Below are 18,728 nucleotides of genomic sequence, written 5' to 3'. Positions count from 1 at the left end.
AATTTGTAGTTCAATTTTCTGTTTCTTTATTGTTCTTTCCTGCTAAAATGCACATAAACGGACCTCCACCAATCACCCCAATCCCACCTGGCTTTTCTGGGATGCTAGCCACATTGTGAGAAGCCTTACAGAAAATGAGCTGGCACTGTTTGCTAGCCCATATGGGCCAAAGCTTTGTTCTATCTATGTTTACCATGGCTCTTTCAAGAAGCCAGAAAAGAACATGCAATAAGACCAACTTTACTTTTCCTCATCTGAGAGAAGTTGCTTCTTAGACTATGTCCGAGAACAGAACCACAGCTTCCCCTGAGATGTTCCTAGGTTTAGACAGTTGGAATAAATGTATGCTTGAGTTGCAAAACTGGGCTCAAGCCTGGCTTTACCTTGTTAACCTTAACTGTGTGGAGCTGAACTCCTTTGTCCATAAAATGTGATGACATCACCTGCCACAGAATTAAAAAGGCAAAGGTGCTATAAAGAGCTTTGCACAGGCGAGGCACACAGCAGGTCCTCTGCAGAGGGTGGCTCCTCCCCTGGGAATGAGGATAGCCCCAAGCTTCAACCCAGTAGAACTCTCCAGAATTAGACTTGCTGTTTATTTCCCTGCACCTCTTTCATGGTCTCAGCCAGGTGCTCCTCCTCTGGGGACAAGCACTTGCACTCGCGCCTCTGTTGGATGGCTTCTGCGATCAACTTGTAATGCCTCAGGACTGTTTCTAAGGCAGCATTTTCTGGGGCAGTCACTGAAAGAAAGGGAGATGGGAAACTGAGTCAAGCCGTGAGCGCCATTTCCTCCTCCCCCTTCCTCGACTCAGTTCCTCCTAATAAGAACACATTCCACCTGTCTTGGTTGGGGTGACAAAAATGGTAGAGAGGACTGTAATCAGAATGTGATAATGAATGTAAGCTTAGAATAATTACTGCATAATTTTAAAAAAAGGTTTAAAAATGCCTTTTTTTTTTTTTAATTGCCAGTCCTTACTTTTTAAAAACTTGACACAGAAATGACACATATTTGTGGAGTCCTGGTGATGTTTTGATACATGTACACACTGGGTGATGCTTAGATCAGAGTAGGCAGAACTATCTGCTCACTTGTCATTTCTCTGAACACGTACAAAAGCCTTCTTGCTTTCCAGAAACATAAGGACTGTCATTACTTACACCTGCCCTACTGTGCTACAGGAGACCAGAACTTACAGGTCGTTACACCCAAGGGCAGGATGTGGGTGACACCATAAGAACTCTCTTCACTCCCGGGAAGATGGACAGTCGCCTCTAGTGGCAGAGGTCAGGTAACTTACCCGCCTGGAAGAAAGCATCGGCACCAGGCTCCCTTCCTATTTCCTCCATGAGCAGGTTCAATGGACAGGCCTTTGTCTCTTGGGCCACCAGCAGCAGCTGCCAAATGGCTGTCGCAGAGAGAGTCTGCTTTTCTAGGACTGCTGACATCAGGGAGCTGAAACCACCGGAGCCAGGTTCCCGTTTCACAAGGCTCTCCATGACCTTTAGGATGCAGCACAAACGCGCACTTAGGGGCTGGGTGTGGCTCAGTGGCAGAGGCTCACCTAGCACATTTGTGTGAGGCACTGGGCCCGATCCATAGCACCATATAAAAACAAATAAACAAAATAAAGTTTTAAGGGAAAAAAAAGAAACAATCACAAACAAAAACGGGTGTTTTGGAGAATTCTAGCCCTGGGCTGGGTACAGAGCTACAAGTCTGGGCACTGGGTTATGGTGATCACCTCTGAGGAGGTTTTCAACATCCTCACCTCTCTGAACAGGAGATTTCTTTTTTAATTAAATTTACTTAAATTTTATTAAATTTACTTAAATTTAATTAAATTTTTTTTTTTGATACCAGGGATTGAACCCAGGAGTGCTTAACCACTGAGCCACATCCCCAGCACTTTTTAAATATCTTTTTTATTTAGAGACAGGGTCTCACTAAGTTTCTTAGGGCCTCCCTAAGTTGCTAAGGCTGTCTTCGAATTCAGGATCCTCCTGCCTCAGCCTCTGGAGCCGCTGAGATTACAGATGTGCGTCACTGCACCTGGCTCTTCCCCCCCCCCATTTTTTAACTGAGAAGATGTCTTAATACATGACAAAGTTCTTCATTCTTCCTTTCGAATACTTTTCCTTCTTACCATAGAAATTAGAATATATTCTATTTATTATTCTGCCTTAGAAAATGAGTTACCTTAGGCCAGGTGTGGTGGCATACACCTATAATCCCAGTGGCTTGGGAGGCTGAGGCAGGAGGATCACGAGTTCAAAGCCAGCCTCAGCAACTTAGCAAGGCCCTAAGCAACTCAGTGAGACCTTGTCTCTAAATACAAAAAAAGGACTGGGGATTTGGCTCAGTGGTTAAGTGCCCCTGGGGTTCAATCCTCAGTACCAAAAGAAAAAGAAAAAGAATGAATTAGCATTTCAACATGGTCAGGTATATGCATTTATAGAAGACATTCAAGTGTGTGAGTGTGTGTTTTTACATTTTTCCTTCCCTCCCTCCCTCCCTTACCTCTCTTTCTGCAGGGGCTAAACTCCTCATATGTGAGATCACCTTTAGCAACACCTGGTTGTCTGTGAAAATCTCCGAGAGGTTTTCATGATAGCGCCTCAACAGCTCAGTCCCATAATCATCAGAGCTCGGCTGGACTGTAAGAATATCAGCAAAACAATCATGTTTGATGCAACAAAACCTCCCCAGGGCTTCTCTCACAGAAGATCAGGCATTTACAGATGAGAAGGAGAAAGACCAGCGCAAGAAGTGCTCTGCTACAGAGCAGGGGTCAGCAGCTGGCCTGGGGCTCACATTCCCGTGCTCAGAGCTCCTCTGGTGGACACTTAATCACCTGGTGCTTCAGGGTCACAAAACCACTAGCACTTTGGAAGTCAGTGCCTGCTGGTGACTTAGTGCTCAGCAGCGGGTAGAGCGAAGGCCATACTGGCAAGAGCTTCCTTCAGATGCACAGATTCCAGGGTGCTGTCTGTGAAGCCCACGGCAGAGGATCCACGGGGCGTCCAGGATTCAAGCAGCCGCGAGTCAACGCTGTGCTGGGAGCCAACACACAGTCCCACCTGGATGCCCTCTGCGCCGCGTCAGGCACTCTCTTTTAAGAAGTCATATATGGGGCTGGGGATGTGGCTCAAGCAGTAGCGCGCTTGCCTGGCATGCATGTGGCCCAGGTTCGATCCTCAGCACCACATACAAACAAAAATGTTGTTTCCACCAAGAACTAGAAAAATAAATACTAAAAAAAAAAAAAAAAAATTCTCTCTCTCTCTTAAAAAAAAAAAAAAAGTCATGTTTACTTGAAAGTTAAGAAAAATCAGAACCATCGGGTACTCCCTCAGCTTTGCAGACATTTAAAATTTCATTCTTCTGTTTGACTCAGTAAATCCACTTCCGTGAATGTAATCTGAAGAAGTTATCTGAGAGCAAGGGCTGGAGCCAGAGCTGAGCCATGAGAGTACGGGCCGACCACCCAGAGCCCTGGGCTCCGTCCCAGCACTGCCACCCGCCACCCCCAGGAATTATCTGAAGGCAGAAGAAATATACACAAAGATAACCATCCCTGCCTAGGCTGTAAAGATGGTGACAATCATGACGATTAAGCAATGCTGAATGAGTGCCTACTGTGTGCCAGGCACCGTACGTACTTAGTGTTTTGCAAGTATTTTTCAGAGTAGTCACAAAAGTGAATGTGACAGGTATCACTGTGATATCATTCCAAAAAAAAAACAAGGTTCAAAAAGGTTAATTTGTTTGCTCAGGGTCACATGGCCACAGAATGCAGAGTCAGGGTACAAAATCAGGTCATCTTGATTCCAGAGTCTTTACCACTATGCCACACATGCCCCCCAAAATACATCATGCATGTCCCCATGATGGAAAACTATACACCCTTCAAAAAACAGGATAATGGAGAGGTTTTCAAAACGAGAGAGACAATGTTGTTATATCGTTAAATGGGTGAAATCTAAAATTATAAAATGGTAGTGTCTTAGTAATATAAAATCATGTAGTAGATAAAATAGATCAAAGTGTTAATATCGATATAGTTGAGGACTCGATGTTGTCTTCTTTATTTTTGGAACTGTCCAAGTTTACATAAGTTTATATTATTTTTATAAACTGGAAGATATACAATAATACACATCTAATACATAGATTTCTACTAAATGCATCGTAACTTAAAATTTAAGAGCTTGTATTTAAGAGTTCTTCCATTTCCCAGGTATCCTTTTTCTGAAAGTCATTTCGGTCCTAAATGCCCTGGGACAAGGGAAATTGGTTCCAACTGGACTTTTTAAGGGATGGAGATGTGCTCATTGCCCCCAGTGAATGACACCAAACTGTAGTTCAGTCTGGGACGGCTGGAAGCAAAGAGCCCTTGAGAGGGAGCAGGGCAATGAAGGTTTGTCTCTCTGCTGCTCACACCCATCCACAGAGCATGCTGGGATGCTGAGCCTCAGGAGCCCCCATGTTCCCTCAGCTTTCACGGGTGATCCGGGACACCCCGGGGGAGCCATCATTAATAAACCCTCAACTCTGCGACCACACGCGGGAGTTTAATGGAGAATAGTCATTCTCATTTCAGATCTTGACTCCAGAAATACTGAGAGTCACTGATTTGTGACAGCTAGTTTCTGTCTGACAATGACATTTCTTAACATTATCTTATCTTCTCAGCGTGGAGCCAAATGGTGTTTAAGGCTGTAATTTTCTGTAGGTGGAGTTCCAGTCCAGACAGTCAACAATTAACTAATACCTGTGGTGCTGGGCGAAGCGGCTGACTTCTGCAAATTCCCCAGCAGAAGGTCCAGGTTTGGAAACGGCATCTTCACAGCCTGGAGGAGCTTTACCAGACTCTCAGCGCTCAGGGTCTTCTCTTCAGTCACTCTGTGCAACAAATTTTCTACTGCCTCCTTGGGTGTTCCGCCCTCACAGCAATTCAGAATCACCTGCAGTGGCAAGCAATCAAGCCGACTCCGGTTACTGGCAATTCAGAACTTATCTGACCCACCACTGGCAGACCCGCAAGACGGCACTACAGGACGCCCTGTCTCCAAGTCCTTTAAGTCTCTCGCATGACTTGTGTCACAGTCCTCTCCTTAGTCTGTTTTAATCATTCTCCAAACAGCTCTATGAATCCTCCCCCTCAACTATGGGTCCGAGTACATTCCTTGCCAAGAGCCTGTGATTTTAAAAACATTCTTATGCTTGGTCTATATGACAGAGTAAGTCAGGCAGCTTACATGGGACCTGTTTCTTGGGATTTAGTTTGTTCAGACACTAAGACTGAGAAACACAGACTGGAAATTGACTAATATAGGTAAAATGTGGTTTGCTCTCTGCTTGGTCAAATTCACGATACTGGCATAGTTTATATTTTTAGAGCCATTCTATTATTTTGCTTTATTTGCAAAGTAAGTTGAATACCCAGATAATTTATATGGAGCCTGTGGACTCCAAATAATCAAGTGCTTTTCTGGGTTCTTTCTCATGAGTTCTCGATCCTCTGTGTCTTTGTTCTCAGTGCTCACACACATCAGCTCCCGTCAGTGCAACCTCCCCTCTCCCCGTTCCTCTTCGGTGTGCTGAAGGATTTTCTGAGTTAAAAGAGCACAGGGCTCTGCCAAGAGGTTGAAAAGTAAAACACGTGACATATACTTTCCTATTACGATAGAACTATTTCTTAATAGATCATGATGCAATACACAAAACATGGCTCTTTTGGAACCGATAAGGCAGAGGATTATTTCGATATATGTAATCCACAGATTCTCAGTAACTGCCTTTGGGGCTTCCCTTTGGGGGAAAGGAGTAACAGGCAGATCAGTCACGGCAGTATGCCAGAGATTGCCATTAGCAAACTAATTCCCATCTGAAAATAATGAATCTAGATTTTAAACCAAATTGGAATATATATATATATATATATATAAAATAAATCAGTTGTCATATTCCTTGTCTGTACAGAACATAGTCATTCTCTTTTTTTAAGGTCTAATACACAGTAGATTTCTACTAAAGGAATCATAATTTAAAACTTAAGAGCATGCTGATTTCAGTGCTAATCTTAGTTCCTAAGCAATAATTTGGCATGATGTAGCCACATACTGTAAGAGTAGGAATATGAGATTTGAAGCCAGCCAGACCCCGTTTGTACTCCAGTTCTAGTATTTATACTTTGTGACCTTGCACAAGTGACTTAATTCTTTGAATCTTATTTTCCTCATTTGGAAGTGAAGATAACCATACCAACTCTTGCACAGTGGATATGAGGATTCTGTAAAATGAAGATGCCATTTGCAGAGCCTAGAACAACTTCCAGGACATAAGAGAGTGTGGTTGACACTCCTGGGAAGAGCATGCAGTATGGTTAAGAGAATGTGTATGGTTGACATTCTGGGTGCCAGTTCTGTCCCCAAACAGTACCTTTGGGTGAGCTCCTTAACTTGCCAAGGCTTCCATTTTTTCACCTTAAAATGAAGGTGACATCAGTGACTTCCTACAGCTACCAGAGGGTGAAATTTGGTAGTGTTTAAAAGATCTTTAGCATAATGTCTGGCATACAATAAGCAATACATAAAGGGCAATCAGAGTAATTATATTCTTACGTCCTAAAGTAAAGCCCTTCCTATTGACCAACTTCCCAAAGAAAGAACCCAAGGTATTAACAGGTAAGGTGTCCTTCCATAAAAGAAAAAGTTCTAAAAGGCCTGGGGACACACACCACATGGCGGCCACACACTGGCGATGCAATCAGCATTCCCCTCCCGCCTCTACCTTATCAGTTTTCTTCAGTTTTCAAGAAGGAGCAGCTTAATGCAGCTCCTGGGTGGCCCCCAAGCTTAAGGAGTGTTTTTGTGATTTATAACTAATTTAAGTTCATCTGCTTTAGCTTTTTCTATCAAGTAAACTGGAAGTGACAGAAGAAAATGACAGTGTGGTCCACCTTGCTGCAGAGAATGAGGCTGCGTTTGGGCTCTACTTACAAGTGCTCTTCTATCAGGATAATGAAGCAGTTCAAAGGACACACTCAATCCACCTAATAAGCAAAAGGCCTGAATGTGGAATGAGAAGGAAGTCACTGAGCAGGGAATCAGGCACTTCTAGGGCTACAAACAATTTACTTAAACTGAGTGCCTGAAATTACACTTAATCTGAAGTCTAAGGAGAAAACAAGAGCTTAATCCTTTTGGGTATGTATCAACTTTTTCTAAGAAGAACTTAAAAAGCGTTAAAGACATAATTAATTTACAAAATACAATTTTGAGATTAAAGCTTGTTTCCATTTATCTGTCCAAGACCACCAGAAAAATAGAACCCAGGCTCCAGCGCTCACCAGGAATCCAGTGCCCCGTCAATCAGCCTGTGGGCTCAAAACATTTTCTTTGCTCAACATTTAAGTCACTCCCCACAGCTTTAAGAACTGATGCCACAAAACTTTTCTACGCTTATTCCTTCCTTCCAGATATAAAAATATTTTTAGCACAAAGTTGAAATCAATAACACCAACAAATACAGTTATCTAGCTGCCTTCAGAAGTCCTGCCAGCAGTTTTACGGGATTTCGGTAGCCAGCTGGTGGGAGAGTGAGAGGGACGACCTTCCTGAAGGGCAGTTTGGCAACAGTATCAAGCACTTGAAAAACCTTATATTCTCTATTCCAAAATTCCACTTCTCAAAAAATGTGCAAAGATCTGCCTGCAAGGATGTCCTCTGAAACCTTTCTAACAGCAAAAAAATTAGAAACACCCCCAAAAATAATGAGTTATGCTGTATCCATTAAAATATAATATAGCTACCAAAATCCATATTATAAGTACAAAATGCACTAGCTTCTGTTGGAAAATCATGAGTCCCCTGCCCAGGATGACCCCCAGTCAAGGTGACTAGTGGGCGGGGCAGGCTCTAAAACCTTAGCAGGGCTCATCCCTGAGTGGGAGAGTTGTTCTTTTTTCTTTTTGTTTGTTTTCCCTGTTTTCTACATATTAACTGTGTGTCATTCCTGCTCAGAGGGAAACTGTCACAATAACTACAAATGCACTTTAATTTTTTAACTCTTGGTACAGTTATTTATAAGAAGTCGCGGAGTCAGAGTAGGAAGACCACACGTCTGTCCCTCACCCACCCCGGGCTCTACTGCCCGCTACAGTGTGCACGGCCCTCAGCAGGCTGCGCAGGAAACCCCCAGGGGCACAGAAGAAGAATCTGAACTTCAAGGTGATTACCACACAGAAGGTATAAAAATACCACAAGTTAAAAAGTGCTACGTGCCACTGAAGAGGGTTTTGTAAGTGCTACATCAACTCAGAAGGGGGAGGAAGACTTGACACAGTCACCCTTTTCTCGGCGCCAGGCAGGAACCCCTCCTTGGCTGTTTCCAGGAACTCCGTAATAGGTCTCAGCTGCGTTACACACTGTAGCAGGTCCTCTTTGTGTTCCAGTAACAGAACAGACAAGGTCTTTCCCTCCCCTGTGCTCCCTGGGGGAGAAGAATTAGAGACACACAAGAGAAGCTAGTCAATTTGAAGAAAATGACAGCATGGTTTGTCGAGAAAGATCTAACAGAATAGTAGAGTGATTTTGAGCTTATTCTGTGCACCTGAATGCAGAATCACTTTTAGGGAGGAAAATACTTTATTATTCTGTTTAAACTCTATGAAAGGAAAAAATGTTTCATTTATCTGTCGAAACACAAAGCTTCAGAGCCAGCCAGAGGTTAACTTCTGGTTGGCAAGGCCATTGCTTTGTACCTAACCCAAATGAGAGCAACCTCAGCCTTTAAGTGCTGCCAGTGAACCAGCCCACCCTGGGCATGCAAGGCGCTGCTCTGGATATGCGGCTTTTTGAAAGGCAGGAGGACATGATGGCATCTCCAATTCAAGGTGTCAGTCTAGTTAACTAGGGGCTAGAAATGGAGACTCATGCTTAGCGTGTGTGTGTTTAACATGCAGCCTCTGGAATGGCATGTGGAACCTGCGTGCATATCACTTAATAACTAGGCCGCTGAAGACAGTATCATGCAGCAAGCTTTCAAAGCTCGGCCACTGGGGTGGAAGGCGTCCCTCCTACCTTCTGGCCGCGCTGGTGCTGCATCTTCTGGCTTCCAGGCAGAGAACGCCATCTTTACTGCAGGATGGGAATCCTGGAACAGCCTCAGCAGGGACACGGCAGTATGCACATCCAGGATCTCATCTCTGACTCTCTCTAGGATCCTCTGGAATGCTGAATGTCCTCCTTCACCAGCAAGACATCCCATTATAACCTGCGGAATAAAAGTACCCAGAAGGAGCTCTCAGCCAGCCACAAGGACCACCCTGGCAAGCGAGGTCCCCAACGATCTGATCCCTCCCACCTCACCCAAAACTCCTCACCCAGCACTGTTCTCCCCAGCGGCAGCTGCAGTAAATCCTGCTGTCCCAGGCCCCCAGCCCGCCCTCCACAGGACTCTTTCCGCACTGTAACCTGGTGCAGGGGGGCCTTCCCCAACCACAAGCCCACCTTCTCCTCACTACTCATAATTCTGCATTTGACACACTATACTGAAATAATAATAATAATAATAATAATAATAATATTATTATTATTATTATTATTATTATTATTATTATTATTTTACTTTTTTCTTCTACTAAGCTTCCTGAAGATAGGGATCAGGATTTCTAGGTCTATATGCATAGCAACTAGTCCCTCCTGGCACACAGTAGGTGCTCAGTGCTTTTTCTTCACAAACTTAATATACTTCTTACCTAATTATACCTTTTTGAATCTTATGACACTTTGAGTATTTCTTAGGCAAGGATATCTGAATTTCAAATAGAATGAACTGTCATTTTATTACTTGAGAATATAATTAAAATCTCACTAGTTAGGAAAAAAGAACACTTAAGTCATTTACATTATGAATGATAGACTATTTAGAAAGACACGATCCTTATTACTTTTAGATCTTTTCTGTAACAATTAAGGCTAACAGCGTGTTGGCTTGTAGTGCCAGCTATCAGAAGCACCAAGAGTCACACGTTAATTATCCCACATTAATGGTGGTTGCTGGCCTGAATGGCTCCTGAGTCTCCTCCCTGGTTGATGCTGAGCACACCACCAGCCCTGCCTCTGGTCTGGTGCCACCTCACTTTTCTGTGGCATCTGGCATTACCGCTGCTTCTGTATCCCAGGTTCCCTGACTTCAGAAACACTGATGTCGCCTGTCTGAAGCCTCGTTCAGCCTTTTCGCCTCATTCAGCCTTCCTCAATGGGTTCTTCCAAATCCAGAGCCATAAGCAGGACCTACGACCAGCCTGAACCTTGGCTCCTCTTCTCTTCTGAGCGCACCCCTGCGTAGCTCTTTACTGGCACCTTTATGCAGACAACCCTGACAGTGGCTTCTGATCCTGAGCTCCCTACGTGAATCTAGAGCCACAGTTCCTACAACACCTGGTTTAGGTTCCAAAAGTCTCAGGACCACAAATAAAACAAAACTCACCATCTTGAGTCTTCCAGACCTGGAGTAAAATATCAACAACCCTAGTGGTAAAACCAACAACACCAGCACCCCTTTGTTTGATCTGAGGAAACATCTCTTACACAAATGAGAGGAGGGCCACCTGAAGGTAGGACTAGTAGTCACAGTTTAGCAATGATTAACATATTTGGGGGAAAAAAAACCTGGTAATCTAAACTGAATGTCATGAGTAGTTTTATACATATACGTAGCCTTCCTATTTCCATTGGGCAAAACTGCAAGCTACCTCTGGTGTTTTTTAGTGTCAAGAAAAGAAAATAGTAAAAGTTTTCTCACAAGTCTTCAGAGAGCATATTACAGTTCCCTAAACAGACGTATCAAAGGGTCCCATGAATTGTGCTGTTGAAAAAAATCAATAATGGCAACACCTAACAGCTCTTAAAAATTCTGGTAGTTAATTATATATTTTGAATGTTTATTTAAAGAGGCTTTATCTTTTTCTTTTCTGCCCAAATAGTAGGAGTTATTTAGTTAGATTTCATGTTTCTTTGTTTACCTTTAGCTTGCTTCCTAATCATGGAATGGCTGGATAGGCTAAATTAACCTTTTTAAGAAAGTTTCCTGTCTTTTTTTCTCTCTTTTTTTTTTTTGTCATCTTCAAAAGTAAACTTGGATGAAGCTCAGTTAAATAATCCCCATTAAAATTTCATGGGGGTAACTTCCATGAACCCAAGGTAACTCGCCTTCTATTTAAAAAATAAACAAGAAATAAAGACATCAGTTGAATGTTCGCTCAACCCCCTCGGTTAAATTAATTCAACGTTTCTGCCTTTGTTGGTCGGCCCAAACCCTCCTCAGAATGCCTCGTCGTGACAGCTGCAGGGACCTGAGGCAGGTGCTGCAGAATGGCTCCCAGTGGCCCTGGTCTTCTGGTATCAAGCCGTGGGGCGGGCTCTTGTGGCTTGCTTCTAAGGACAAGAATATGGCAGAAGTATGGGGTGTCCCTTTGGAGGTTGGGCTGCTAGGACGCCCTCCTGCCTGTGTGCACACACCTGTGTTCGCACGCGCTGGCTGACACGCTGCCTCCTTCTCTCTGCCCTTGTTCTGGGAGACATAAGCTGTCGTGCTGTGAGCTGTGCCAGGGCGAGGCCCGTGTGGCAGGAACTCAGCTCTCCAGTGAGGAGGGTTAGGAGCGGACCTTTGCAGCCTGCCAACAGCCTTGGGAGTGAGTTGAGAAAAAGACACTCCAGCAGGGCATGGTGGCTCACGCCTGTAATTCCAGCTACTAGGGAGGCTGAGGCAGGAGGATTCCAAGTTCAGGCCAGCCTGGGCAACTTGGCAAGATCCTACCTGAAAATAAAAAATAAAAAGGACCAGGGATGTAGCTCAGTGGTTGAGGGCCCCTGGTTCAATCCCTAGTTTTGGAAAAAATAAAAAGAACACTTCCCCCACCCCTAGCGGAGCCTGACCTGGCTGCAGCCCTGGCTGACACTGGGTTTGTAAGACTGAGTAACAGGACCAGCCACGCTGCATCTGGATCCTGACCCACAGAAACTGCGAGTTATAAATGTTGGTTTAAGCTGCTGAGTAATTGTTACGCAGCAACAGATAGCTCCCCGCTTCCACTCATTGCTATGCCCCCAGAAAGCAGGTCTCTTTCTCTTCATTTTCCCTGTCCTTCCTTTTGTGCCTCTTAATCCCACTCTGTCTAGCCAGGTTGGGTTTGTTTTTTTCCTCTACCTAAAACCCTCTGAATATCCCGTGTCTACTGCTCAGTATCCACTGTGAGCCGGGGAGAAGCTGCCGTCAGTGCGGCACCTGATGCGCTCCTCATTATCCTCTCTGCAGAACTACTCAGCAGTGAAATTAAAACATTTGTTAACTTCACTGCTCAGCAGTGATGCTAGGGTGACCATCTGGGAAGAGAAGCAGGGGTGGCTGATGAAGGCCCGGAGGGAGCAAGGCTGTCCACACGGCCCGCTCTTTCTTCCTCCATGGGGGCAACACTCGCTCTGGAGCTGCGACTCCAGGCTCCCAGGGACTGCACTGTGGAGTGAATTCTTTCTGAAACAGTGTCTCTGCCTCAACAGAAGGATGTCACACATTATAATGGGCTGCTACCACGTAACACAACTCCAAGAGCTGGACAAAAACAGAGTTTTGCCAAAAGGGCTGACTAAGTTCTTTAACCATGTATCTGGAACTCCTTTGAGTCTTACAGAGCTAAAAGTACTTCAATAAATTCATGTTAACACATGGTCCCATAAGTAATCCAAGCATTTCACCTATGAGTGAGGTAGGCAAAGGCATTTAAAAATGAGACCATTTCCTGTCTATCTCTGACATGGGGAAAAGCCATGTAGTCTTTCCCTTAACTCAAGTGTCTTAACTGAATTTACTACCTTTCCCCAACTGTTTGCCTACTCTCCTGCTCTCCTCTCCTACTCTTCTGCACCCAGGCCCTTCCCTAAATGTCAAGGGGCAGGCAATGGCAATAATGGTACACATGGGGCAGTTCAGTGGTAGACCACTTAGCTTGTTTGAGATCCTGGGTTCAATCCTATGCATCAAAAACAAATAAGTAAAAATAAAAAATAATAATGCAGACCAAAATCACTCAACACCATCCTAGACACTCTATAGACTTGCCATCTACTTTCAGCCTCACTGCTGTTATTTTACATGAGCATCAGAGAGGTTAAGTAACTTGCCTAAGGTCACAGGGCTACAGGGTAAAGTAGCCTAGATAAAGACCGTTGATTCTGCAAACCTGGCATCCCTTTCACTCAGTTCTACCTCCCAGACTTGGAGTATAATCAAGTCCATCTACCTTGGATTCTACTGCACCTACCAGAATCAATATCACCGTACACCAGGTTGTATATACACAATCTAGAAAATTCTTCTTGGTCTCAGCAATTATCATAAAGACTGATAAGCAGTAGGTGCTCAATAAGTGCTTGTTTAACTGAATGAAATTTCCTTTTCATAGAACCACTAGTCCATCTATTTATGATTTCATGCCCCACACTTAATAATTAACATGGAGGGACGTAGGTCAACGTGCTTCCTGGCACACGGGAAGCCCTGGATTCCATTCTTACACGACAAAAGAAGACCAACAAAAACAAAAACAATAAAACAGGAGATCTGGACAAACAGCAACCCACTTTTACCTCTCATAGGGCTGTAAAACGAATCCCATTAACTCACTCTCCAGAGGACTAACCCGCACTGTCATTAAGCAGTCCTCAGAACACAGACTGCACTGCTGGACCAGTCTCCAAAGCAGTGACATGGTTGAAAATAGCAAATCACGCAGGAGGAGAAACTTGTTTGCCTTTGAAATACAGTTGAAGGAGAAAAAAAAAAAGTTATCAGGTCTTCAGCTTTGGGAGTCTTTCCAGAACTTTAAGTGAAAAGTGAATCAAACAGCATGGAAATCAATACTAGAAAAAGTTAGCTCCTGATTCTGGTTGAAGACCCACTTTGCTGTATACACAATTAATTAAAGCAGGGACATGGCCAGGAATAAAGAAGCAAGACGATGAAAAGTTCTAGCATAAAACTGAAAAGAAGTATGAGTCTGGCTTTAAATAAAGGTTTTCCTCGGCTCAGCCAGAAGCCTCCTGGGTCACCCCTTGCTGGTTCTAATGGGCAGGGATGTTACACTGGGACAGCAAAGGACAGAAGACACTTCCTGCCCAGCACAGGAGAGCTCTCCCTGTAATCAGTTCCGGCTTTGGTCTCACACAGTTTAAGCAGCAGGCCCTTCTCATGTCCCTGCGATCACTGCTCGAGGATGGCTTTGCCATCTTTCACCATTTATCTCAGGAAATAAAGCCATCAGGACACTGCTGGACAGTGTCCTCCCTGAACTTGATCCAGGCCACTCGTGTCCATCTCAGCCAGAAAGCACAGCACTCATGAGCCTCAGCAAGCCTCAAAACAACACACCCAGGAGTACATTATCTTTAATGTTAAGTTGTCAAGTCATGACATCATGTTAATCCAATAACAAAAACAAACAATTCAAAGCTCCTTAGGAACTAGAAGTGTACAAGCAGAAAAACCACAGCAAAACAAACTGACTTTGAAGTTGTACTGAAACCTAAACAGCGCTGCCCCAAGTGAACAGCTCCTAAAGGGCTCATCCCCGAAGCCTCTGGCGAGTCCTCTAATTTGGTGATATCTGCGTACACTTCCCAGAAAATAATCAATCACGTGTAGCAGGATTTCAGTGCTGTGAAGACCCCATGTAAGGACAGGGACTGGGTCTTAAGTTTGTCTTCCCAGAAACCAGCTCAGCTCGAGGCTTCAGTCAGCTGCCCAGGTCGAGAAGAGGAGCACGAGGCGTGAGCGGCATCCCGCGGCCTCTGGCTGCACTGAGCACTCGGGCATCTGCCGTCCTACGCTGAGAGTTCTGTAGGCCATTGACCTCTCCAGAGCCTTCTCGGAATGTGATCCACAGACACCAAGACAGCAACCCCCGGGGAACTTGTTAAAGACACAGGTTCCCAAGTTCTACCATATGCTAAGACGCAGACCCTGGAACGGGTCTGGAGGCACACACTGTGACAAGCACTCCAGGTGACTCTGTCTGCACGGCACCTTTGTTCTGGAGACTGACTGCTTTGTACCAGACGCTACCCCTCTAGCTCAGGAGGCTACTTTCAAGTGGATGGTGGCACCTCTTTGAAACATAGCTTACCAATTAAGCCTACAGTAACAGTAAACCATCTCGAGTCACAGCGAAAGGCTATGGCACTAAGGTACCAAAAGGCATCCGTGAAAGGAGGTTTAGAGGTCTATTAAATCTAAAAATACTGAGTTACTGTATAAACAAACAATAGCAGCTGCTACCTACTGAGTTCCTACTATGTGCCTGGCATTTTACTGTTTTTGTTTTTTTTTTAGTTGTAGATGTGCACAATACCTTCATTTCATTTATGTGGTGCTGAGAATTGAACCCAGTGCCTCATGCATTCGAGACAAGCGCTCTACCACTGAGCCACAACCTATATTAATTCACAATGACCCTATGATATACTGATAATATTTCCCATTTTACAAATTAAGAAACTAAAACTTATAAAGACAAAGTTGCTCCAGGTCACGATGTTAATAAACAGCGGAGCTGGCTACATAAATCGCATGTACACATACTAGAATGCTACTCAGCAGAACGCCACGTGGCAACAATAAGAAATGAACACACAACAACATGGATGAATCTCCATATAATTATGTTGAATAAAAGAAGTCACAGTGGGCGTGTTAGCACATGCCCACAGTGACTCAGGAGGCTAAGGCAGGAGGATCACAAATGTGGGCCAGCCTTAGCCACTTAGTGAGGTCCTCAGCGACCTAGCAAGACTTTGTCTCAAAGAAAAAAGGCGGGCAGGCAGTGCTGGGGTTGTAGTTCAGTAGTAGAGCAACCCTGCATTCAATCCTCAGTACCAAAAAAAGAAGCCAGACCCCCCCCCCCCCGCAAAAAAAAAGTACTATATGACTCCATTTAAATAATAATCTAGAAAATACAGACTAACCTAATGGAGAGACAGCAAATCAGTGGTGACCTAGGGGATGGGTGAGTGGAAGGTGGTTAGTGGGACTGATGGTAGAAGAAGGTGAAGAAACCCTTGGGGAGATGCAGATGTTTACAGTCTTGATTGTGATGGCTTCAGGGGATGGACATGTATCAAAATCTATCAAATTGTACACTTTAAATATGTAGAGTTTTCCTGTGGAGATGTGGGTTTATATCCCACTTCTGACACCAAAGACCAAACAAAAATATAGTTTACTGTCAACTATACCTCTTTATAAAGCTGTCTCAAACAAAACAAAACAAAAACAAATACAAAAGAGAGAAGTGGAAGACCCAAGTATAAATTGGTATCTACCTAGTTCTATAATTAGTTATTTTACGGTGGTGGGATCCAGGGCCTCGTGCTTGCTAGGCAAGAGCTCTACCACTGAGCTACGTGGGCAACCCTTCGTTTAATTTAATTTTATGTTCTTAAATCATCTCTTCCCTTTTGCTTTCTGCAGTTGAAAGATTTATTAAGGACTATAACAGAATAAATTTTAAAAACAGCTACCAAGTGATTTGTAGAGTTCTCTCTAACCTCTAAAACAAGAAAGAAATAATATAAGCCTGGAATGATCACCAACAGTGAATCGGTACTCTCACAAGGTACTATCAATGTTACTGTCATAAAAAGATTACAATAAGAAGTGAGGAAAAAAAGAAATATTGAATGAATCCAAGTATGACAGACATTTCTTGAGCAACTCATATGTGCCAGACACTTTGAGAAACTAGTAAAAAAAAAAAAGCACAAGACACAGTCCAAGCAAGGACAGAGGTGGTACTAAAAACTTGATTATTGCTGACCTGAAGAATGATGTTGCTCCTCTACAGCCAAAGCAAGCCTGCTTAAGGAAGCCAGAAGAGAGAAAACGAAGAGGTCTGTCTAGAAGCTATCAAGTAGCAAACTAACAACAACGATGGATTGAACAGTTCAGAGAACATACAAGTGCAAAAATAAAAAAAAAACATAATGTCCTTTCGGCATAGTCAGTATAAAGAGTACCAAGGATTTATGACTTGAATCCCCAAAGAGAGTCACCAGGGTTGGTCCAGCCTTGTAAACAGCTTATCTCCCAAGAGCTAAAATAATTTATACCTATGGCCAGCTATCAATTGATATGGTTAAAATCAATACCAGACCTTGAATTTTTCCCCCCCAAAAAGTAACCTGCAATGAATCAGGAGAACATTTAAATACTTACTGGAAGGCATTTATTGATTGGATTAATAGTATCTAGCAGATACTGAATTGCATACAGCCACCTGGGAGCACATCCCACACCACCCCATCAATCAGATAGGTAGGCCTGCTGGGAGGCCACCATCCCACTCTGTGAAGCCTCTCAGCACCGACATGCAGGGCTGGCAGAGGGGGAAACAAGAAGAGTTCTAAGTACCTGTGGAGTCAGGTGTTGGGAGCATACAAATGAGGATGTGTCTTAACTGTATTACTATAGAGAATAAAGATCAGCCAAGAAGCAGCAAGATAGACATTTGGCAATTTCTTTTAGGGCAAATCCTAAATATTTTCATATATATGTAGCATTGGCACATGATACATATTATATCATTTGCTTGATACAGTTACATAAACGTATCATAACTCGGTGTGGTGTGTAGGAAGATAAGTTTAAAGTCTGAAAGCAGGCTCAGGGTAGAGGGCTTGCCTAGTAGTGGGAGGACCCTGGGTACTACCCCTGGCACCACAAAAAAGTCAAATAACTAGGTTTGAATTCTGGCTTGGAATCTTACAAGCTCTGTGCCTTTGTCAAGTTTTACCTCCTCTTTGAGATAGTTTTCTCATCCATAAAACAGGACTAAAAAATAATAATAAAAATAGTACCCATTTCCATGACTTTTTTAAAAAAATATTTACTTTTTAGTTTTTTGTTTTGTTTTATTTTTTTAAGGTGGACACAATATCTTTATTTTGTTTTTATGTGGTGCTGAGGATTGAACCCAGTGCCTCACCCATGCCAGGCGAGCGCTCTACCACTTGAGCCACATCCCCAACCCCTCCATGACTTTTATGAGGATAAAACAAGATTAAACCTGTACCAAGCTTATCCTGGTGTGGTAGATAGTCCATCCTTCTCGTATAAGTTTGAAAATCTGTTGTTTTGCTTTTAATGCTTCCGTCTCTAATTTGGGGTCATCCAAGACCACCCCCTGCCTCACTTTACCCTCAGGATACAGCATTCTCAGGAAGGAACAGTGTGACCACTGAAGAATCCTGGATCGAAACCAGTAAGAAGCTGGGATACCCCTGATCATCAAACATAACTGCATTTTCAAATCCTGCTCCGTACTTTTACAAAACTGCTCTTTGTAAAATAAATGTCAAAAAAATTGAAGGTTGAGAAATTTGAAACCCTGCATGTTTTGCCTTTTCATATTTCTGCCCCATGAGGGAAGGCAGCACGGAGTCCTGACGACCTAAATCAGCAAACACAGGACGCTCAGGCACCCACCTCCTTCTGGGGGCCTTCAATTTCTGAACATTCTTCTAATTTTTTTAAAATGTCCTGGGAAACCAAGAGTGCATCTGAGAAGACGTTTTCATTTTCTAGAAGAAAATTCAGCTGCCAGTGTTTCCTCTCACGCTCTGGATGTAGAACAAAATAAAAAACAGTGATTTGTTATTTGGAATGA

The 18,728-nt window shown here is 43.6% G+C and overlaps 1 protein-coding gene across 5 annotated transcripts in view; it reads right to left on the bottom strand.

The window, feature by feature from the left end:
* Zbtb40 (zinc finger and BTB domain containing 40) overlaps window positions 1–18,728 on the bottom strand; it is a 75,507-nt gene that overhangs the window by 22,708 nt on the left and 34,071 nt on the right. For 4 of the 5 annotated variants that reach the window (XM_078025550.1, XM_078025547.1, XM_078025548.1 and 1 more), the window contains 8 exons: window positions 18,548–18,681; window positions 9,091–9,283; window positions 8,358–8,500; window positions 4,779–4,971; window positions 2,525–2,661; window positions 1,305–1,506; window positions 610–743; window positions 384–443 (listed from right to left, as the gene is read on the bottom strand). In XM_078025550.1, the coding sequence (XP_077881676.1) occupies window positions 384–443; window positions 610–743; window positions 1,305–1,506; window positions 2,525–2,661; window positions 4,779–4,971; window positions 8,358–8,500; window positions 9,091–9,283; window positions 18,548–18,681 (1,196 nt within the window). The remainder of the gene's footprint in view (window positions 1–383; window positions 444–609; window positions 744–1,304; window positions 1,507–2,524; window positions 2,662–4,778; window positions 4,972–8,357; window positions 8,501–9,090; window positions 9,284–18,547; window positions 18,682–18,728) is intronic. The other variant, XM_005317564.5, reaches the window with a different exon arrangement.

The sequence above is a fragment of the Ictidomys tridecemlineatus genome, chromosome 11, assembly GCF_052094955.1.
Source record: "Ictidomys tridecemlineatus isolate mIctTri1 chromosome 11, mIctTri1.hap1, whole genome shotgun sequence".
In the NCBI taxonomy this organism is placed as follows: domain Eukaryota; kingdom Metazoa; phylum Chordata; class Mammalia; order Rodentia; family Sciuridae; genus Ictidomys; species Ictidomys tridecemlineatus.
Note: the sequence above shows the minus strand (reverse complement) of the source record. Positions and strands in the feature narration are given on the sequence as shown.